Source organism: Bombina bombina, chromosome 6, assembly GCF_027579735.1.
Source record: "Bombina bombina isolate aBomBom1 chromosome 6, aBomBom1.pri, whole genome shotgun sequence".
Lineage (NCBI taxonomy): Eukaryota > Metazoa > Chordata > Amphibia > Anura > Bombinatoridae > Bombina > Bombina bombina.
The window spans coordinates 354782330-354806320 of record NC_069504.1 but is presented as its reverse complement, the minus strand read 5'-3'; the positions used below and the strand labels follow the sequence as shown (position 1 = coordinate 354806320).

General features: G+C 41.0%; 1 protein-coding gene across 1 annotated transcript in view; it reads right to left on the bottom strand.

The window, feature by feature from the left end:
• Nucleotides 1–7059: 7059 nt before the first annotated feature.
• The window catches only part of CDC23 (cell division cycle 23), a 109866-nt gene continuing 92934 nt past the window's right edge, over nucleotides 7060–23991 (bottom strand). The window contains exon 16 of the mRNA XM_053717023.1: nucleotides 7060–7524. Within this exon, the coding sequence (XP_053572998.1) occupies nucleotides 7348–7524 (177 nt within the window). The 3' untranslated portion in view covers nucleotides 7060–7347. The remainder of the gene's footprint in view (nucleotides 7525–23991) is intronic.

The following is a 23991-nucleotide window of genomic DNA, read 5'->3' as shown; positions in this document are numbered from 1 at the left end:
TATGCAAAGAAAAAAAATGAGTGTATAATGTCCCTTTAAGTCTCCCAGCGTCCAGCCCAATATAAGCCACCAAGTACCTTTCACTTTTGGCCATAACACAAAATAAAATAATAAAGGGATTTCAGGTACACAATCTATTTCACTTAGTGCATTCTGCTTACCCTTCTCCATATAGGAGCAAATGTTAGCCTGTTCTGATATAACAAGTCTCCCCAGAAAACAAAAGACTGAACATACCTCAATGTTGCTTGAAGCAAGACACCGTTCTCCACACTGAAGATTTCCTTACACTATCTTCAGCTGTGCTGTGGGAACCAAATGGATCTTAGATACTGCATGCTAAGATCATTAACATCAGGGCAGAAAAATAATATGTCTCCATTCCTTTCTTGGAAGGAACTGACCGATGATTTCTCCCTGAGAAAAATAGTACTCACTGGCACCATTTTAAAATAAAAAATTCTTGATTGAAGAAAATGAAACTAACACCTCACTTTACCTCTTCCTAGTACTAACATAGGCAAAGAGAATGACTGGATTGGGAGGGAAGGGAGGAGCTATATATACAGCTCTGCTGTGGTGCTCTTTGCCACTTCTTGTCAGCAGGAGGATAAATCCCACACGTAGGGATGAAATCTGTGGACTCGTCATATCTTTGTAAAAGAAAAGTAACTCTAAGGGGCCTATTTAACTAATGTCTGTCCGACATGATCTGATCAGCGGATGATGTCCGACAGACATCGCTGAATGCGGAGAGCAATACTATGATCTCCACATTCAGCACTGCACCAGCAGCTCTTGTGAACTGCTGGTGCAACGCTGCCCCCCTGCCGGCCGCTAGCAGGGGGTGTCAATCAACCCAATCGTATTGGATCGGGTTGATTTCACGCAATCTCTGTCCGCGGCCTCGGAGCAGACGGACAGGTTATGGAGCAGCGGTCTTTAGCCCGCTTCTTCATAACTGGTGTTTTTGGCGAGTCTAAGGAGCTTGATAAATGGGCCCCTAAGACTATTTCCCACCACAACAGGGCTGTATTCAATTTCTAGGGATTCTAGCAAATTATATTTGCACAACCTCTTCTAGTGTACCAGTCTGTGTGTAACTCTAATGACTTCACAGTAGCGAATACACACCTACTTCTTCCTACAATATGCTTGTTTTGTTTCATTCAAATGGAATATTCGGATTAAAAAAAACATAATTTATGCTTACCTGATAAATTCCTTTCTCCTGTAGTGTGGTCAGTCCACGGGTCATCATTACTTCTGGGATATTAACTCCTCCCCAACAGGAAGTGCAAGAGGATCACCCAAGCAGAGCTGCTATATAGCTCTTCCCCTCTACGTCACACCCAGTCATTCGACCAAGAACCAAACGAGAAAGGAGAAACTATAGGGTGCAGTGGTGACTGGAGTATAATTTAAAAAATTTAGACCTGCCATAAAAAACAGGGCGGGCCGTGGACTGACCACACTACAGGAGAAAGGAATTTATCAGGTAAGCATAAATTATGTTTTCTCCTGTTAAGTGTGGTCAGTCCACGGGTCATCATTACTTCTGGGATACCAATACCAAAGCTAAAATACACGGATGACGGGAGGGACAGGCAGGATCTTTATACGGAAGGAACCACTGCCTGAAGAACCTTTCTCCCAAAAACAGCCTCCGAAGAAGCAAAAGTGTCAAATTTGTAAAATTTGGAAAAAGTATGACGAGAAGACCAAGTTGCAGCCTTGCAAATCTGTTCAACAGAGGCCTCATTCTTAAAGGCCCAAGTGGAAGCCACAGCTCTAGTGGAATGAGCTGTAATTCTTTCAGGAGGCTGCTGTCCAGCAGTCTCATAGGCTAAACGTATTATGCTACGAAGCCAAAAAGAGAGAGAGGTAGCAGAAGCTTTTTGACCTCTCCTCTGTCCAGAATAAACGACAAACAGGGAAGAAGTTTGGCGAAAATCTTTAGTTGCCTGTAAATAAAATTTCAGGGCACGGACTACATCTAGATTGTGCAGAAGTCGTTCCTTCTTTGAAGAAGGATTCGGACACAATGATGGCACAACAATCTCTTGATTGATATTCTTATTAGTGACAACCTTAGGTAAGAACCCAGGTTTAGTACGCAGAACTACCTTATCTGAATGAAAAATCAGATACGGAGAATCACAATGTAAGGCTGATAACTCAGAGACTCTACGAGCCGAGGAAATAGCCATTAAAAACAGAACTTTCCAAGATAACAGCTTGATATCAATGGAATGAAGGGGTTCAAACGGAACACCCTGTAAAACGTTAAGAACTAAATTTAAGCTCCATGGTGGAGCAACAGTTTTAAACACAGGCTTAATCCTGGCCAAAGCCTGGCAAAAAGCCTGAACGTCTGGAACTTCTGACAGACGCTTGTGTAAAAGAATGGACAGAGCTGAGATCTGTCCCTTTAAGGAACTAGCAGATAAACCCTTTTCTAAACCTTCTTGTAGAAAGGACAATATCCTAGGAATCCTAACTTTACTCCATGAGTAACTCTTGGATTCGCACCAATGTAAGTATTTACGCCATATTTTATGGTAAATCTTTCTGGTAACAGGCTTCCTAGCCTGTATTAAGGTATCAATAACTGACTCCGAAAAACCACGCTTTGATAAAATCAAGCGTTCAATTTCCAAGCAGTCAGCTTCAGAGAAATTAGATTTTGATGTTTGAAAGGACCCTGAATTAGAAGGTCCTGTCTCAGAGGCAGAGACCAAGGTGGACAGGATGACATGTCCACTAGATCTGCATACCAGGTCCTGCGTGGCCACGCAGGCGCTATCAGAATCACTGATGCTCTCTCCTGTTTGATCCTGGCAATCAATCGAGGAAGCATCGGGAAGGGTGGAAACACATAGGCCATCCCGAATGTCCAAGGTGCTGTCAAAGCATCTACCAGGACTGCTCCCGGGTCCCTGGACCTGGACCCGTAACAAGGAAGCTTGGCGTTCTGGCGAGACGCCATGAGATCTATCTCTGTTTTGCCCCAAAGTCGAAGTATTTGGGCAAAGATCTCCGGATGAAGTTCCCACTCCCCCGGATGAAAAGTCTGACGACTTAGGAAATCCGCCTCCCAGTTTTCCACTCCAGGAATGTGGATCACTGACAGGTGGCAAGAGTGAGACTCTGCCCAGCGAATTATCTTTGATACTTCCATCATCGCTAGGGAGCTTCTTGTCCCTCCTTGATGGTTGATGTAAGCTACAGTCGTGATGTTGTCCGACTGAAACCTGATGAACCCCCGAGTTGTTAACTGAGGCCAAGCCAGAAGGGCATTGAGAACTGCTCTCAATTCCAGAATGTTTATTGGAAGGAGACTTTCCTCCTGAGTCCATGATCCCTGAGCCTTCAGGGAATTCCAGACAGCGCCCCAACCTAGTAGGGTGGCGTCTGTTGTTACAATTGTCCAATCTGGTCTGCTGAATGGCATCCCCCTGGACAGATGTGGCTGAGAAAGCCACCATAGAAGAGAATTTCTGGTCTCTTGATCCAGATTCAGAGTAGGGGACAAATCTGAGTAATCCCCATTCCACTGACTTAGCATGCACAATTGCAGCGGTCTGAGATGTAGGCGTGCAAAGGGTACTATGTCCATTGCCGCTACCATTAAGCCGATTACCTCCATGCATTGAGCCACTGACGGGTGTTGAATGGAATGAAGGACACGGCAAGCATTTTGAAGCTTTGTTAACCTGTCTTCTGTCAGGTAAATCTTCATTACTACAGAGTCTAACCACAAACAGATTTGAGTAAAAACCTTGTCCGTGTTCCGACCGCGGAACCGGATGGATCACTCCCATTAGTAAAAGATCTTGTACACAGCGTAGAAACGCCTCTTTCTTTATCTGGTTTGTTGACAACCTTGAAAGATGAAATCTCCCTTTTGGGGGAGAGGCTTTGAAGTCCAGAAGATATCCCTGAGATATGATCTCTAAAGCCCAGGGATCCTGGACATCTCTTGCCCAAGCCTGGGCGAAGAGAGAGAGTCTGCCCCCTAGATCCGTTCCCGGATCGGGGGCCCTCACTTCATGCTGTCTTAGGGGCAGCAGCAGGCTTTCTGGCCTGTTTGCCCTTGTTCCAGGACTGGTTAGGTTTCCAGCCTTGTCTGTATCGAGCAACAGCTCCTTCCTGTTTTGGTGCAGAGGAAGTTGATGCCGCTCCTGCCTTGAAGTTACGAAAGGCACGAAAATTAGACTGTCTAGCCCTAGGTTTGGCTCTGTCTTGAGGCAGGGCATGGCCTTTACCTCCTGTAATGTCAGCAATAATTTCCTTCAAACCGGGCCCGAATAAGGTCTGCCCTTTGAAAGGTATGTTAAGTAGTTTAGATTTAGAAGTAACATCAGCTGACCAGGATTTTAGCCACAGTGCTCTGCGTGCCTGAATGGCGAATCCGGAATTCTTAGCCGTAAGTTTAGTTAAGTGTACTACGGCATCAGAAATAAATGAATTAGCTAGCTTAAGGGTTTTAAGCTTGTGTGTAATCTCATCTAATGGAGCCGATTCAAGGGTCTCTTCCAGAGACTCAAACCAAAATGCTGCTGCAGCCGTGACAGGCGCATTGCATGCAAGGGGTTGCAATATAAAACCTTGTTGAACAAACATTTTCTTAAGGTAACCCTCTAATTTTGTATCCATTGGATCTGAAAAGGCGCAGCTATCCTCCACCGGGATAGTGGTACGCTTAGCTAAAGTAGAAACTGCTCCCTCCACCTTAGGGACCGTTTGCCATAAGTCCCGTGTGGTGGCGTCTATTGGAAACATCTTTCTGAATATAGGAGGGGGTGAGAAAGGCACACCGGGTCTGTCCCACTCCTTAATAACAATTTCAGTAAGTCTCTTAGGTATTGGAAAAACGTCAGTACTCGACGGTACCGCAAAATATTTATCCAACCTACACATTTTCTCTGGTATTGCAACTGTGTTACAATCATTCAGAGCCGCTAAGACCTCCCCTAGTAATACACAGAGGTTTTCCAGCTTAAACTTAAAATTTGAAATGTCTGAATCCAGTTTATTTGGATCAGATCCGTCACCTGCAAAATGAAGCTCTCCGTCCTCATGTTCTGCAAATTGTGACGCAGTATCTGACATGGCCCTAATATTATCAGCGCACTCTGTTCTCACCCCAGAGTGATCTCGCTTACCTCTAAGTTCTGGTAATTTAGACAAAACTTCAGTCATAACATTAGCCATGTCCTGTAGTGTGATTTGTAATGGCCGCCCTGAAGTACTCGGCGTTACAATATCACGCACCTCCCGAGCGGGAGATGCAGGTACTGACACGTGAGGCAAGTTAGTCGGCATAACTTCCCCCTCGTTGTTTGGAGAATGATGTTCAATTTGTACAGAATGACTCTTATTCAAAGTAGCATCAATGCAATTAGTACATAAATTTCTATTGGGCTCCACCTTGGCTTTTGCACATATAGCACAGAGATATTCCTCTGAGTCAGACATGTTTAACAAACTAGCAATTAAACTAGCAAGCTTGGAAATACTTTTCACTCAAATTACAAGTAATGTGAAAAACGCACTGTGCCTTTAAGAAGCACAGAAAAAAATTATGACAGTTTAATAATAAGGAACTGGAAAAATTATAACAATCAGATTTTTCCCAGTAAAGGCATAAATTTAGCAAAGGATTGCCCCCATTAGCAATGGATAACTAACCCTTAATGGCAGAAAAAAATGTACAAAATATAAACGTTTTTTATCACAGTCAAAGCACAATCTCACAGGTCTGCTGTGAGTGATTACCTCCCTCAAAATAATTTTTGAAGACCCTTGAGCTCTGTAGAGACGATCCGGATCATGCAGGAAGAGAAACAGACCTTTGACTGAATTTTTGATGCGTAGCAAAAGCGCCAAAATAGGCCCCTCCCCCTCACTCACAGCAGTGAGGGAAGTTCAGTAAACTGTCTCAGATTAAAATAAACGATAGCCAAGTGGAAAAACAGTGCCCAAAAACAATTTTTCACCCAGTACCTCAGATATTTAAACAATTTAGCATGCCAGCAAAAAACGTTTAAAATCAAATATCATGAAATGCCATTAAACAGCCTGTTGCTAGACGTTCCCACTGCAAGTAAGGCTAAAGATTATATGCATATAGTATTACCCAGAGAAGTGCCATTCCCCAGAATACAGAAGTGTACATATATATACATAAACAGCCTGATACCAGTTGCTACTACTGCATTTAAGGCTGAACTTACATTATATTGGTATTGGCAGTATTTTCTCAGTCAATTCCATTCCTCAGAAAATAATATACTGCAACATACCTCTTTGCAGGTGAACCTGCCCGCTGTCCCCTGATCTGAAGTTTACCTCACTCCTCAGAATGGCCGAGAACATCAAAATGAATTTTAGCTACGCCGGCTAAAATCATCCAAAAACTCAGGTAGATTCTTCTTCAAATTCTACCTGAGAAGGAACAACACACTCCGGTGCTGTTTTAAAATAACAAACTTTTGATTGAAGATATAAAAACTAAGTATAATCACCACAGTCCTCTCACACATCCTATCTATTAGTTGGGTGCAAGAGAATGACTGGGTGTGACGTAGAGGGGAGGAGCTATATAGCAGCTCTGCTTGGGTGATCCTCTTGCACTTCCTGTTGGGGAGGAGTTAATATCCCAGAAGTAATGATGACCCGTGGACTGACCACACTTAACAGGAGAAATATATACATTATAAATCTTGCAGGAACAGTCTATATAACCCTCTGCAGATTTTATCAAAATATGTTACTTGCTCTACATAAGGAAATAATATCTTTCTGTGTCTGGGAAATTCCTGTAACAATAATGTGAAGTTTGCAAAGCAGTACAGATTTTTTTTTTTTAATAGTTAATGGCTGCTTATCTAGAATATGATGAAAGTGATATTTTGCAAAAGTAATATCCAAAGACTGAATGAAATACCTTCCATAACTACTTACCTTTATTTTCAGACATCCAATCATGGAAATAGATTTAAGATGCTGGACTTTGTGTGTGTGTTTTTTTTTTAAATATTAATAGTGCTTAAGTACACAGTATAAAAAAGCTTTATTGACAATACAGAATCAAAGCTGATAATTTTAAAGAAATACATTTGCTCTACTATTCACATCACACAGGAGCAGTGTCTGTGCCAGCACAAACTTGACAAGTCCTTTAACAGTGTGGTATCGTAATTTATTCCCACTTCACATTAGATTTCCATGGTGAAATTTTCTGCTTCAACAGAAGCAACAACATATAACAGTCCATACATTTTATTACATTCTCAAACCACAATACATACTTGTAGAAGGTCACCGCAAGATGTGTGGGTGTTAAGGTGTGACTGAGGAAAGATTAAGTGGAGAAACTCTTCTAGTGGGAGTGTTGCTGGCAGAAAGGGATTGTGGCAAGAAGAAGGGAGGATTAGTAGTAGGATCAGCTGATGGGCTTTCATTCTGATTGCGCAGCTGCATGATCTGTCGTAGAAGTGCTTTGCCTTCTTCTCTAGTCTGAAGAATGAAACAATTTGTGACTTAGAGAACATATAAATTCAACAGTATTTCAAACCGTAATAAGAGCATAGAAGAGCCGACCATCATACCCTGAACAGAATATTAAAAGATCATAACTAATAATCAAGTATGTGGAGAGTAGTAAAGAGCTAAGCAGTCCTGTGCTTGATAGGGAGAGCCAAAATTTGGATAGATCAGTGGTTTTATCTAGCTTCAAATGTTAAGGATATGCTGTGGACTCACACAAGCCATGCTCAATGGGACATTTCATTAAAAAAAATTGTAACCTTGTTTATTCAGTGTACTTTTAACAAAATCTAATTTTAATTGCTGTTAAAATGTTTTTTTTTTTTCTTTATGTCCAGGAATGACTGCACAAAAGGCTATGCCGTAGCAGACAACAAACAATCACTTGCCATAAAAGCAGAAACTGACACAGATTTCACAGCCCCTCTCTCACCCCATCTCCTTTATCAACCATTAGTTTTAATAATATTTACTTAAACTTCTGTGACATGAAGAACTAAAAACATAATTTATGCTTACCTGATAAATTCCTTTCTTCTGTTGTGTGATCAGTCCACGGGTCATCATTACTTCTGGAATATAACTCCTCCCCAACAGGAAATGCAAGAGGATTCACCCAGCAGAGCTGCATATAGCTCCTCCCCTCTACGTCAGTCCCAGTCATTCGACCAAGAAACAACGAGAAAGGAGTAACCAAGGGTGAAGTGGTGACTGGAGTATAATTTAAAAGATATTTACCTGCCTTAAAACAGGGCGGGCCGTGGACTGATCACACAACAGAAGAAAGGAATTTATCAGGTAAGCATAAATTATGTTTTCTTCTGTTATGTGTGATCAGTCCACGGGTCATCATTACTTCTGGGATACCAATACCAAAGCAAAAGTACACGGATGACGGGAGGGATAGGCAGGCTCATTATACAGAAGGAACCACTGCCTGAAGAACCTTTCTCCCAAAAATAGCCTCCGAAGAAGCAAAAGTGTCAAATTTGTAAAATTTGGAAAAAGTATGAAGCGAAGACCAAGTTGCAGCCTTGCAAATCTGTTCAACAGAGGCCTCCTTCTTAAAGGCCCAAGTGGAAGCCACAGCTCTAGTGGAGTGAGCTGTAATTCTTTCAGGAGGCTGCTGTCCAGCAGTCTCATAGGCTAAACGTATTATGCTACGAAGCCAAAAAGAGAGAGAGGTAGCAGAAGCTTTTTGACCTCTCCTCTGTCCAGAGTAAACGACAAACAAGGAAGAAGTTTGGCGAAAATCTTTAGTTGCCTGCAAGTAGAACTTGAGGGCACGAACTACATCCAGATTGTGTAAAAGACGTTCCTTCTTTGAAGAAGGATTTGGACACAAGGATGGGACAACAATCTCTTGATTGATGTTCCTGTTAGTGACTACCTTAGGTAAGAACCCAGGTTTAGTACGCAGAACTACCTTGTCTGAGTGAAAAATCAGATAAGGGGAATCACAATGTAAGGCTGATAACTCAGAGACTCTTCGAGCCGAGGAAATAGCCATTAAAAACAGAACTTTCCAAGATAACATTTTTATATCAATGGAATGAAGGGGTTCAAACGGAACACCCTGTAAAACGTTAAGAACTAAGTTTAAACTCCATGGTGGAGCAACAGCTTTAAACACAGGCTTGATCCTAGCTAAAGCCTGACAAAAGGACTGGACGTCTGGATTTTCTGACAGACGTCTGTGTAACAAGATGGACAGAGCTGAAATCTGTCCCTTTAATGAACTAGCTGATAAACCCTTTTCTAAACCTTCTTGTAGAAAAGACAATATCCTAGCGATCCTAACCTTACTCCAGGAGTAACCTTTGGATTCGCACCAGTATAGGTATTTCCGCCATATTTTATGGTAAATCCTTCTGGTAACAGGCTTCCTAGCCTGAATCAGGGTATCAATAACCGACTCAGAAAAACCACGTTTTGATAAAATCAAGCGTTCAATTTCCAAGCAGTCAGCTTCAGAGAAGTTAGATTTTGATGTTTGAATGGACCCTGTATCAGAAGGTCCTGTCTTAGAGGTAGAGACCAAGGCGGACAGGATGACATGTCCACTAGATCTGCATACCAAGTCCTGCGTGGCCAAGCAGGTGCTATTAGAATTACTGATGCTCTCTCCTGTTTGATTTTGGCAATCAATCGAGGAAGCAGCGGGAAGGGTGGAAACACATAAGCCATCCTGAAGTTCCAAGGTGCTGTCAAAGCATCTATCAGAACTGCTCCCGGATCCCTGGATCTGGACCCGTAGCGAGGAAGTTTGGCGTTCTGGCGAGACGCCATGAGATCTATCTCTGGTTTGCCCCAACGTCGAAGTATTTGGGCAAAGACCTCCGGATGAAGTTCCCACTCCCCCGGATGAAGAGTCTGGCGACTCAAGAAATCCGCCTCCCAGTTCTCCACTCCCGGGATGTGGATTGCTGACAGGTGGCAAGAGTGAGACTCTGCCCAGCGAATTATCTTTGATACTTCCATCATTGCTAGGGAGCTTCTTGTCCCTCCCTGATGGTTGATGTAAGCTACAGTCGTGATGTTGTCCGACTGAAACCTGATGAACCCCCGAGTTATTAACTGGGGCCAAGCCAGAAGGGCATTGAGAACTGCTCTCAATTCCAGAATGTTTATTGGAAGGAGACTCTCCTCCTGATTCCATAGTCCCTGAGCCTTCAGAGAATTCCAGACAGCGCCCCAACCTAGTAGGCTGGCGTCTGTTGTTACAATTGTCCAGTCTGGCCTGCTGAATGGCATCCCCCTGGACAGGTGTGGCCGATGAAGCCACCATAGAAGAGAATTTCTGGTCTCTTGATTCAGATTCAGAGTAGGGGACAAATCTGAGTAATCCCCATTCCACTGACTCAGCATGCATAATTGCAGCGGTCTGAGGTGTAGGCGTGCAAAAGGTACTATGTCCATTGCCGCTACCATTAAGCCGATCACCTCCATGCATTGAGCTACTGACGGGTGTTGAATGGAATGAAGGACGCGGCATGCATTTTGAAGTTTTGTTAACCTGTCTTCTGTCAGGTAAATCTTCATTTCTACAGAATCTATAAGAGTCCCCAAGAATGGAACTCTTGTGAGAGGAAAGAGAGAACTCTTCTTTTCGTTCACTTTCCATCCATGCGACCTTAGAAATGCCAGAACTAACTCTGTATGAGACTTGGCAGTTTGAAAGCTTGAAGCTTGTATTAGAATGTCGTCTAGGTACGGAGCTACCGAAATCCCTCGCGGTCTTAGTACCGCTAGAAGGGCACCCAGAACCTTTGTGAAGATTCTTGGAGCCGTAGCCAATCCGAATGGAAGAGCTACAAACTGGTAGTGCCTGTCTAAGAAGGCAAACCTTAGATACCGGTGATGATCTTTGTGGATCGGTATGTGAAGGTAAGCATCCTTTAAATCCACTGTGGTCATGTACTGACCCTCTTGGATCATGGGTAAGATTGTCCGAATAGTTTCCATTTTGAACGATGGAACTCTTAGGAATTTGTTTAGAGTCTTTAAATCTAAGATTGGCCTGAAAGTTCCCTCTTTTTTGGGAACCACAAACAGGTTTGAGTAGAACCCTTGTCCTTGTTCCGACCACGGAACCGGATGGATCACTCCCATTGTTAACAGATCTTGTACGCAGCGTAGAAACGCTTCTTTCTTTATCTGGTTTGTTGACAACCTTGACAGATGAAATCTCCCTCTTGGGGGAGATAATTTGAAGTCTAGAAGGTATCCCTGAGATATGATCTCTAGTGCCCAGGGATCCTGAACATCTCTTGCCCAGGCCTGGGCGAAGAGAGAGAGTCTGCCCCCTACTAGATCCGGTCCCGGATCGGGGGCTCTCGGTTCATGCTGTCTTTGGGGCAGCAGCAGGTTTCCTGGCCTGCTTGCTTTTGTTCCAGGACTGGTTAGGCTTCCAGCCTTGCCTGTAACGAGCAACAGCTCCTTCCTGTTTTGGTGCAGTGGAGGTTGATGCTGCTCCTGTTTTGAAATTCCGAAAGGGACGAAAATTAGACTGTCTAGCCTTAGCTTTGGCCTTGTCTTGAGGTAGGGCGTGGCCCTTACCTCCCGTAATGTCAGCGATAATTTCTTTCAAACCGGGCCCGAATAAGGACTGCCCCTTGAAAGGTATATTAAGTAATTTGGACTTAGAAGTAACATCAGCTGACCAGGATTTTAGCCACAGTGCCCTGCGTGCCTGTATGGCGAATCCTGAGTTCTTAGCCGTAAGTTTGGTTAAATGTACTACGGCCTCCGAAATGAAAGAATTAGCTAGTTTAAGGACTCTAAGCCTGTCCGTAATGTCGTCTAGCGTAGAGGAACTAAGGTTCTCTTCAAGCGACTCAATCCAAAATGCTGCCGCAGCCGTAATCGGCGCGATACAAGCAAGGGGTTGTAATATAAAACCTTGTTGAACAAACATTTTCTTAAGGTAACCCTCTAATTTTTTATCCATTGGATCTGAGAAAGCACAGCTATCCTCCACCGGGATAGTGGTACGCTTAGCTAAAGTAGAAACTGCTCCCTCCACCTTGGGGACCGTTTGCCATAAGTCCCGAGTGGTGGCGTCTATTGGAAACATCTTTCTAAATATTGGAGGGGGTGAGAACGGCACACCGGGTCTATCCCACTCCTTAGTAACAATTTCAGTTAGTCTCTTAGGTATAGGAAAAACGTCAGTACTCGCCGGTACCGCAAAGTATTTATCCAACCTACACAGTTTCTCTGGTATTGCAACAGTGTTACAATCGTTGAGAGCTGCTAAGACCTCCCCTAGTAGTACACGGAGGTTCCAATTTAAATTTAAAATTTGAAATATCTGAGTCCAATCTGTTTGGATCAGAACCGTCACCCACAGAATGAAGCTCTCCGTCCTCATGCTCTGCGAGCTGTGACGCAGTATCAGACATGGCCCTAGCATTGTCAGCGCACTCTGTTCTCACCCCAGAGTGATCACGCTTGCCTCTTAGTTCAGGTAATTTAGACAAAACTTCAGTCATAACAGTAGCCATATCTTGTAATGTTATCTGTAATGGCCGCCCAGATGTACTAGGCGCCAAAATATCACGCACCTCCCGGGCGGGAGATGCAGGTACTGTCGCGTGAGGCGAGTTAGTCGGCATAACTCTCCCCTCGCTGTTTGGTGAAATTTGTTCACATTGTACAGATTGACTTTTATTTAAAGTAGCATCAATACAGTTAGTACATAAATTTCTATTGGGCTCCACCTTGGCATTGGAACAAATGACACAGATATCTTCCTCTGAGTCAGACATGTTTAACACACTAGCAAAAAAACTTACAACTTGGTTATAATCCTTTTTTAGCAAAAAAACGCACTGTGCCTCAAAGAGGTACTAACGATTAAATGACAGTTGAAATAATGAACTGAAAAACAGTTATTGCATCAAACTTTAAAACAACACAACTTTTAGCAAAGGTTTGTTCCCATTAGTAAAAAACAACACTAATTAAATTTGTACATAAGAAAACAAAACAACGTTTTTTATACACAGTCACTATAAGAATTCTCACAGCTCTGCTGAGAGAATTTACCTCCCTTCAAAGAAGTTTGAAGACCCCTGAGATCTGTCTGAACCGGATCATGCAGGAAATATAAAAGTAGCTGACTGGAATTTTTTGATGCGTAGCAAAGAGCGCCAAAAACGGCCCCTCCCTCTCCCACACAGCAGTGAAGAGAAACGAAACTGTCACAATTAAAGCAAAAAACTGCCAAGTGGAAAATAATGCCCAAACATTTATTCACACAGTACCTCAGCAATGTAAACGATTCTACATTCCAGCAAAAACGTTTAACATGAGAATAGTTATTAAAAAGGATTAGTGACCTTTAACACAGTAGTTCCGGTGAAATACCATCCCCAGAATACTGAAGTGTATACATACATGTCATTTTAACGGTATGGCAGGCTTTTCTCATCAATTCCATTCAGAAAATAAAAACTGCCACATACCTCAATGCAGATTCATCTGCCCGCTGTCCCCTGATCTGAAGCCTTTACCTCCCTCAGATGGTCGAGAACAGCAATATGATCTTAACGACTCCGGTTAAAATCATAGTAAAAAAATCTCTGTCAGATTCTTCCTCAAACTCTGCCAGAGAAGTAATAACACGCTCCGGTGCTATTTTAAAATAACAAACTTTTGATTGAAGTCATAAAAACTAAGTATAATCACCATAGTCCTCTCACACATCCTATCTAGTCGTTGGGTGCAAGAGAATGACTGGGACTGACGTAGAGGGGAGGAGCTATATGCAGCTCTGCTGGGTGAATCCTCTTGCATTTCCTGTTGGGGAGGAGTTATATTCCAGAAGTAATGATGACCCGTGGACTGATCACACATAACAGAAGAAATTATTAATTAACAAAAATCCCTAGATGGAAGGAAAAAGACAAAATTATTTTGCAAACAAAACAGTCTCAGCTATAAATGATTTGGTGAAGATTTGTAATGAAAGCCAAGTTTGCTGCACCAGCAAAGTCTTATGATAAGTAGACCATAAGGTAGTAAGGTGGCTAATATGGTCCATATCCTGGGAAGGGGCTTATAGGTCAAAACAACAGCAAAGAACAGCTGTCACAAATTCCCTGCAAACTAATAGCTGGTAGACCACTCTAAGGTCACTGATGCAAAACAAATAAGTAATCAGATACCCAGTCACATGGAGGTGAAACTTAAGTGCATAGACACCACTGTGCAAATACAAAGCAGCTTCCCAACACTAGCAATTTACAAGGCTCCAAACAAAGTAATTCAGTTGTAACAAGTTAAAAGGTACATTAAACACTAAATAAATGCTAGATAGAATGATGCATTCAAAGAAAAGAGTGTGTTTGCACTCGTCGGGTTTACTGCTAATCAGGATTTACGCTAGAATGATTACTGCGTCCTCAGAGCTCTGGTTAACTGTTTTGCAAAACAAAAAAGCCTCACAAAACACATCAAAAATACATTACAATGTACAATTACACATTAATAACACCATCTAATAAAAATATTAATAAAAAATATTGCACACAAACGTTATATGTGCTCAAAAGGTATGAAGTCTCAGCTTTAACAGACATACATATACATGTCTAAAGATGGATATGCATGTATATATATATGTTTATATGCGTGTACATACTGTATGTATTTATATGTGTATATATGTATTTACAGACATATATACACACATATATAAACAGATTAATACATATGTAACCATATTTAGAAGTGCATTGGAGCTTGATGCAGTTAAGAATATGAAAACATAGCTATGCCATATTCATTTTTAATAAAGTGTTATACTGTGTATTTACTGTTTACGTCACATTCTTATGTTCTGCCATTATCAGAATATGTTCTTAGTATTTAAAAAAAAAAAAAAAAAATACCATCAGATATATATATATATATATATATATATATATATATATATAAATATGTATTTAAGAATAATTAGAAAATATTCTGTTACATGGAGAACATAAGAATTTGAAATATTCATGTTGGGTTAGCGCACATGAGCATATGTAAGTAATCAGGTTTGCGCGTGAGTTGGGTGTTAGTTTCCCCCCACTTTTTTTGCTCTGTTGACTTCTATGGGGGAATATGTGAAGTGAACACACATACAAAATTCTAAGTTCGGCTTTTTGCACTCGAGTTAGCTTGAGAGCGAAAACAAAATTTATGCTTACCTGATAAATGTCTTTCTTTCCGGACATGGAGAGTCCACAACGTCATTCCAAATACTAGTGGGATATTCCCTCCTGGCCAGCAGGAGGCGGCAAAGAGCACCACAGCAAATCTGTTAAGTGTCACTTCCCTTACCCATAACCCCCAGTCATTCAGCCAAAGGGAAATGGAAAAAGATGATAACACAAAGGTGTAGAGGTGCCTGAGGTTTAACAAAAAACAAAACAACGGTCTTAATTAAGTGTGGGGTCGTGGACTCTCCATGTCCGAAAAGAAAGAAATGTATCCGGTAAGCATACATTTTGTTTTCTTTCCTAAGACATGGAGAGTCCACAACATCATTCTGATTACTAGTGGGAACCAGTACCCAAGCTAGAGGACACAAAATTAACAGGGAGGGAGAACAAGACAGCAGGCCTAAATTGAAGGCACCACCGCTTGAAGAACCTTTCTCCCAAAAGAAGCCTCAGCCAAGGCAAAAGTATAAAATTTGTAGAATTTGGAAAAAGTATGCAGAGGACACCAAGTTGCAGCCTTGCAAATCTGTTCCACAGAAGCTTCATTCTTGAAAACCCAGCCCTAGTGTAATGGGCCGTAATTCTCTCAGGAGGCTGCTGACCAGCAGTCTCATAAGCAAAACGAATAATACTTTTCAATCAGAGGGAAAGAGAAGTAGAAGTTACCTTCTGACCACTACGCTGTCCTGAGAAACAAACAAACAAACAGGGCAGAAGACTGGCGAAAATCCTTAGTAGCCTGTAGGTAGAATTTTAGAGCATGCACAACATCCAAGTTATGCAAAAGACGTTGCTTTTGAGAAGAAGAATTAGGACAGAGAGAAGGAAAAACAATTTCCTGATTAATATTTCTATCCGAAAACACCTTAGGGAGAGACCCCAATTTAGTATGAAGAACCGCCTTATCTGCATGAAAAACAAGGTAAGGGGAATCACACTGTAAAGCCGAGAATTCAGAAACTGAATAGCAATAAGGAACAAAACTTTCCAAGATAATAACTTAATATCTTCAGAATGCATTGGCTCAAACGGAGCCTGCTGCAAAACTTTAAGAACAAGGTTCAAGCTCCAAAGAGGAGCAACAGATTTAAACACAGACCTGATTCTGACCAGGACCTGACAGAAAGATTGAACATCTGGTAAATTTTACGAATAATAGGCATGCGAGCCAGAAGCATGGTATCAATGACTGACTCAAAAAACCACGCTTAGCCAGAACTAAGCGCTTAATCTCCATACAGTCAGCTTCAGAGAAACGAGATTTGAATGTAGGAAAGGACCCTGAGTCAGAAGGTCCTTCCTCAGAGGTAGCCTCCAAGGAGGAAGAGATGACATCTTCACTAGGTCTGCAAACCAGATCATGCGAGGCTATGCAGGAGCTATTAGAATTACAGACGCTCTCTCCTGCTTGATATGAGAAATGACTAGTGGAAGGAGAGTAAACGGAGGAAACAGGTATGCTAGACCGAAATCCCAAGGAACCGCCAGAGCATCTATCAGGGCGGCCTGAGGATCTCTTGACCTTGAACCGTACCTTGAAAGCTTGGCGTTCTGACGAGACGCCATCAGATCCAACTCCGGCACCCCCCACTTGAGGGTTAAGCTGGAGAACACCTCCGGATGGAGAGCCCACTCCCCGGGATGAAATGTCTGTCTGCTCAGAAAATCCGCCTCCCAGTTATCTACTCCTGGAATGTGGATGGCAGCTAGAAGACAATTGTGAGTTTCCGCCCACTGAATAATCCGAGTCACCTCCTTCATGGCCAAGGAACTCAGGAGTTCCTCCCTGGTGGTTGATGTAGGCCACTGAGGTGATTTTGTCTGAATGGAATCTGATAAATCGGGCGAAAGATAACTGAGGCCAGGCCACTAGAGCATTGAAGATCTCTCTCAACTCCAAAATATTTATCGGAAGAGACTATTCGTCTCGAGTCCGTAAGCCATGAGCCTTTAGCGAGTCCCAGACTGCTCCCCAGCCTAGCAGGCTGGCGTCCCTGGGCACAATCACCCAGGAGGGTCTTCGGAAGCATGTTCCCTGAGACAGAGGATCCTGAGAAATTCCCCACGAAAGAGAGTCTATTGTCAACTGGTCCAGATCTATCCTCTGGGACAGATCCGAATGGTCTCCATTCCATTGTCTGAGCATGCATAATGGCAGACCTCTCAAATAGAATAGAGCAAAGGGAACGATGTCCATGGAAGCGACCATCAGACCAATTACCTCCATGCATTGAGCTACTGACGGCCGGACCATAGACTGTAGAGAGAGGCAAGAAGAGTTAATTTTTGTTTTTCTGACCTCCGTCAGAAATATCTTCATAGATAGGGAATCTATGATGGTCCCTAAGAAAACCAACCTTGTAGCTGGAACAAGGGAATTCTTTTCCAGATTCCCTTTCCATCCGTGGGAACAAAGAAAAAAACAACAAGATCTCTGTATGATATTTTGCTAGTTGAAAAGATGCCGCTGTCAGCATTTGGTTGCTCAATATGCCTTTAAGACAAGTACTCCTCCCCTAACCTAACCCTATTTAAACACCACCTTATCTTAGATTCATTGCTTGATTATTAAAGAGAAATAGAGGACAGTCAATTGTCTCTCTAGTAACTTCTGTTTATTAAGCCTTTTTACAGTCCTTATCTAAAGCTTCATATATTGTGGAACTAACCTCAAGATCTAAATATCTTTGGGACCTTCTGTGTATTTTTATTAATTTAACTCCTTGACAATTAGGAGTGAACTTTTTCTTTGTTTAGTGAAAGCAGTGTGAAACAACCGCTCCCACTGAATCAGCCTGCTCACAGACGCTTGGGCTGCTGGTGACGTCATCACCGCTTCAGCTGTTTCACCGCGCTGTTCACTCTGATCAGCCGTGCTGTTCGCATCAGACGCTGCTCTCCTGCTTCCGCATTAGACGCTGGGGATCTCTCTGTCAAGTAAGACAAGCTGCCTCTCATATTCTGTTTTCAAATTCAGTTAAAGGTATGTGCACCAACGGTTATCTTGATAGCATGCTAGGAATTCATAAGTTAGTAATGCATTACTGAAGAACGTTTATGGGAAATAATAACTTCATTGCGTACATTTGAATCATTATTCACTGGATTACAAATACCTTTCTCACATCATTTCATATCATTTATCATATCAAATGTTTATTGAACATTTTTCAACTTCACCTCATTATCATTCTGTCTTATCATTTTTTGCTTGTAATCTCTGAACCACCGATTCAGTTTCCTCATTTCTGGATAACAGTATATAGTATGTTTTCATTGCTATTTCTTTATCTGTTATATCACCATATAAAAAGAGTCAGTCACATCTACAGAGTCATGTAAGATGAGACTATTCACACAAATCTTTATTAACATTGTATTCATACAGGTGCCTGATACCTAAGCTGTGGTATTATTGGTGATAATGAATACAAACAATTACCTTTTTATTAATTATTCAGTCCTTCAATTTATATGTTAAAGATATACAGACCTGTATTCTCACAGAATAATCAAGCCTTAAAAAGAAATAAAATTAATTTATTCCAGGTACAAAATGGATCCTATAGAAATGGCCAACCAAATCTCCTCTCTAAATCAAAAGGTGGAAATTTTGGCTCAAGGGTTAACCGAATTAAAAAATGAGAACAGTGCTTTAAAACAAATAATGAATGAAATTGTGACCCAAAAAACTAATGAGACACCAGAACCACAGGTTAATTCTCCAACCCCATTCGCTGGTGAACGCACGAAATTTCGTGAATACAAGAATGCATGTACTCTTTTATTCACACTGAAACCACGGACATATCGAACTGAAAAGATCAAAGTTTTTACAGCCATATCTTATCTCACTGGAGAGCCCAGAGCATGGGCAGACAGATTTCTAGAGACAGAAGATCCAATTCTAAACTCTCTTGAAAACTTTTTTCAAACTATGGCCATACTCTATGATGACATAAATAAACAGCAAACCGCTGAACATAGATTAAGATCCCTTAAACAGGGAAAAAGACCAGTGGAAGATTACATAGCAGACTTCCAGCTGTGGGCCACGGATTCAGAATGGAATTCAATTAGCCTAAAAAATCAGTTCCGCCTAGGTTTATCTGAGCATTTAAAAGATGAACTGTCTAGAGTGGATTTCCCAGAAACCTTAGATGCATTAATTAAATTATGCATATCAATGGACAGAAGGTATCGTGAAAGGAAGACTGAAAAACAAACTTATGAAACAACGCCCAAAAGATCTTATCATACATACCAAGAGAAAACCTATACAGTACCAACACCAATGGACATAGGTACGATTCGTGGGCCTCTAAGTATGGAAGAAAAACAAAGAAGGAGATCAGCTAATCTCTGTCTTTATTGCGCAAATAAAGATCACGACGTAGCAACATGTCCAATCCTTTCTCGTCAAAAGAAGGGTAAGTTGTTGCTTAATTGTGCTTTTAAAAAATTTAAACAACCATTACATTTGTCACTAACATTATCTTTACAGTGGGACAATCTTCAACTTCAGAACGAAGCCATTATTGATTCCGGAGCTGATGGTATATTCCTAGTTGAATCAATAGTAAAACAAAATAAAATTCCTATTCTGCAGAAATCCTCTCCTGTCTTTGTTAGGGTAATAGATGGTACCCAGATCTTAAAGGGACCTATCACTCACCACACAATTCCTTTGTTAACCATTTCACCAGACGGACATAAAGAGTATCTGTCATATGATATTATACCTAGTTCAATACATCCCATAGTACTTGGATTACCTTGGTTACAAAAACATAATCCATCCATAGATTGGTCCCAAAATAAAATTACCTTCAGTTCACATTATTGTCAAAAGACATGTTACCCTTATGTTAACATTGCACATATAGAATCTGCTTTACCACATGAATATCATGATTTCAATGATGTTTTTAATTTAAAAAATGCTGAATCACTTCCTCCACATAGGCATTTTGATTGTCCGATTGACACAAAACCAGGGGTAGAGATACCATCAGGAAAAATATTTCCTCTCTCACAAAAAGAATTACAACATCTACGGGAATATTTAGATGAAAACCTTAGAAAGGGTTTTATCTCCCCATCCTCTTCACCAGTAGCCTCTGCTATTTTTTTTGTTACAAATAAGGATGGCACACTCAGACCAATAATAGATTACAGAGCACTTAACGCTGTCACCATAAAAAATAGATACCCATTACCACTCATCCCGGAGATAATTGAACGTCTTACTGGTGCAACCATATTCACCAAGTTAGACCTTAAGGGTGCATACAATTTAATACGTATGAGATCCGGAGATGAGTGGAAGACAGCTTTCAAAACTAGATATGGGTTATTCCAATATAATGTTATGCCCTTTGGTCTGACGAACGCCCCCGCCACATTCCAGTTCTTCATAAATGAAATCTTCAAAGAACTTATGGATGTGTGCGTAATTGTCTATTTAGATGATATTCTTATTTATTCTAAAACTCTTGAGGACCATAGAAAACATGTCAGATGGGTACTCTCTACTCTTCGTGATCATCAGTTATTCGCTAAGATGGAAAAGTGTCAATTCCACAAAGACACCATTAAATTTTTGGGATACATTATTTCACCGAATGGCATTCAAATGGATCAAGAAAAGGTAACAGCCATTATTAATTGGCAAACACCCACAACATTGAAATCCTTACAAAGATTTCTAGGATTCTCTAACTTTTACAGAAAATTCATTAATCATTATTCCACTATAGTTCAACCTTTAACCCGTCTTACTGGAAAACAAAAATTTGTTTGGGACTCCAAGACTGAACAAGCTTTTCACAATTTAAAGGAGAAATTTATAACAGCTCCGATTTTGAGAATACCTGATCCAGATTTGCCATACACTTTAGAGGTCGATGCCTCAAATGTTGGAATTGGCGCAATACTTTTACAACCTGGAAAACATGATAACCAGCTTCATCCTATCGCCTACTATTCTCGAAGATTAACTCCAGCCGAGACTAATTATTCGATAGGCGATAAAGAATTACTAGCCATGAAGTCAGCAATGGAACATTGGCGACATCTATTGGAGGGAACTACAATCCCTTTCCAGGTTTTTACAGATCATAAAAATCTTCAATATTTGAAGAAGAATAAAACTCTGTCCTCAAGACAGGTACGGTGGGCTTTATTCTTAGATAGGTTTAATTTCATACTTACTCATATACCAGGAACAAATAACACCAAAGCTGATGCTTTATCACGGTCTTTTGAAAATACTGAAGACATTCAAAACCTTACATATATCATTCCACCAACTAAAATCATTGCTGCAATTGATTTAGTTACATCTGACATTTACCAAGCACAAAATAATGATCCGGATATACCACCAATTTGTACTCCAGATTCTGAATCTGGGTTATACATGAATAATGGTCTCATATATGTTCCTTTAACACTAAGAAACCAAATAATTCAACAACATCATGATTCCCCTTTAGCTGGACACCCAGGTATTGAAAAAACTACTGAACTTGTCAGTAGGGATTATTGGTGGCCCCAGATGAAAACAACAATTCAAACCTATGTTCTAAATTGTCAGACTTGTACAAAGAAAAAGAAAGAACATCATAAACCCTATGGTCTTTTAACACCTCTACCTATACCCATGAGGCCATGGGATATGATAGCTATTGATTTTATTGTAGACCTACCTATCTCAAACGGACACAACACTATAATGGTAGTAGTAGACCATCTAACCAAAATGGCACATTTTATTCCATTAAAGAGAACACCATCTGCATTCACTACTGCAAAATACTTTCATAGTCATGTAGTTAGACTACATGGTTTACCAGCATCTATAGTAACAGATCGTGGAAGTCAATTCACTTCGAAATTTTGGAAATTTTTATGTAAGACCTTACACATCTCTCTCAGACTAACAACTGCTTTTCATCCGCAGTCAAATGGTCAAACGGAACGCCTGAACCAAATTCTAGAACAGTATTTGAGATGTTTTATTTCATCTCAACAAGATGATTGGTATGATTGGCTGCCAAGCGCTGAATTCGCGTACAACAATTCAAGTAATGCTTCGACTAAAGTCACCCCTTTTTATGCCACCTATGGCTTTCATCCACGGTCTTATCCAAATACACTTACATCTTCTCAGTCTCCCTCAGTTTCCAATTATACTGAGTCTATAAAAGACATTATGGAATCTTTACAGAACCATTTGGTTACTGCCAAAGAAACACAGAAAAAATATTACGACAAAAAGAGAATGCCTTCACCCAACTATAAACCCCAAGATATGGTTTGGTTATCCACGAAAAATATCAAATTATCTGTGCCTAGCAAAAAACTAGCAGATCAATACATTGGACCTTTTCCAATACTTAAGGTAATAAATGAGAATGCTGTGACATTAAAATTACCTCCCATTTTGAGAATCCACCCTTCTTTCCATGTGTCTTTATTAAAACCATATGTGGGAACCACGGTTCCATCTGCTTGCGCTCCTGATCTCACTTTACCTGATCCTCAGGATTATGAAGTGGATGGCATTCTGGACTCTAGGATGTATAGGAGGAGGCTGGAATACCTAGTTCACTGGAAGGGTTATGGTGATGATGAGAACTCATGGGTTCCATTACGTGACTTGAACGCACCTGATTTATTGAGGGATTTTCATGTTCGTTTCCCTTCCAAACCAGGTTTTTAGTCTGCTGGAGGGGGCTCTTGAATGGGGGGATCTGTCAGCATTTGGTTGCTCAATATGCCTTTAAGACAAGTACTCCTCCCCTAACCTAACCCTATTTAAACACCACCTTATCTTAGATTCATTGCTTGATTATTAAAGAGAAATAGAGGACAGTCAATTGTCTCTCTAGTAACTTCTGTTTATTAAGCCTTTTTACAGTCCTTATCTAAAGCTTCATATATTGTGGAACTAACCTCAAGATCTAAATATCTTTGGGACCTTCTGTGTATTTTTATTAATTTAACTCCTTGACAATTAGGAGTGAACTTTTTCTTTGTTTAGTGAAAGCAGTGTGAAACAACCGCTCCCACTGAATCAGCCTGCTCACAGACGCTTGGGCTGCTGGTGACGTAATCACCGCTTCAGCTGTTTCACCGCGCTGTTCACTCTGATCAGCCGTGCTGTTCGCATCAGACGCTGCTCTCCTGCTTCCGCATTAGACGCTGGGGATCTCTCTGTCAAGTAAGACAAGCTGCCTCTCATATTCTGTTTTCAAATTCAGTTAAAGGTATGTGCACCAACGGTTATCTTGATAGCATGCTAGGAATTCATAAGTTAGTAATGCATTACTGAAGAACGTTTATGGGAAATAATAACTTCATTGCGTACATTTGAATCATTATTCACTGGATTACAAATACCTTTCTCACATCATTTCATATCATTTATCATATCAAATGTTTATTGAACATTTTTCAACTTCACCTCATTATCATTCTGTCTTATCATTTTTTGCTTGTAATCTCTGAACCACCGATTCAGTTTTCTCATTTCTGGATAACAGTATATAGTATGTTTTCATTGCTATTTCTTTATCTGTTATATCACCATATAAAAAGAGTCAGTCACATCTACAGAGTCATGTAAGATGAGACTATTCACACAAATCTTTATTAACATTGTATTCATACAGGTGCCTGATACCTAAGCTGTGGTATTATTGGTGATAATGAATAC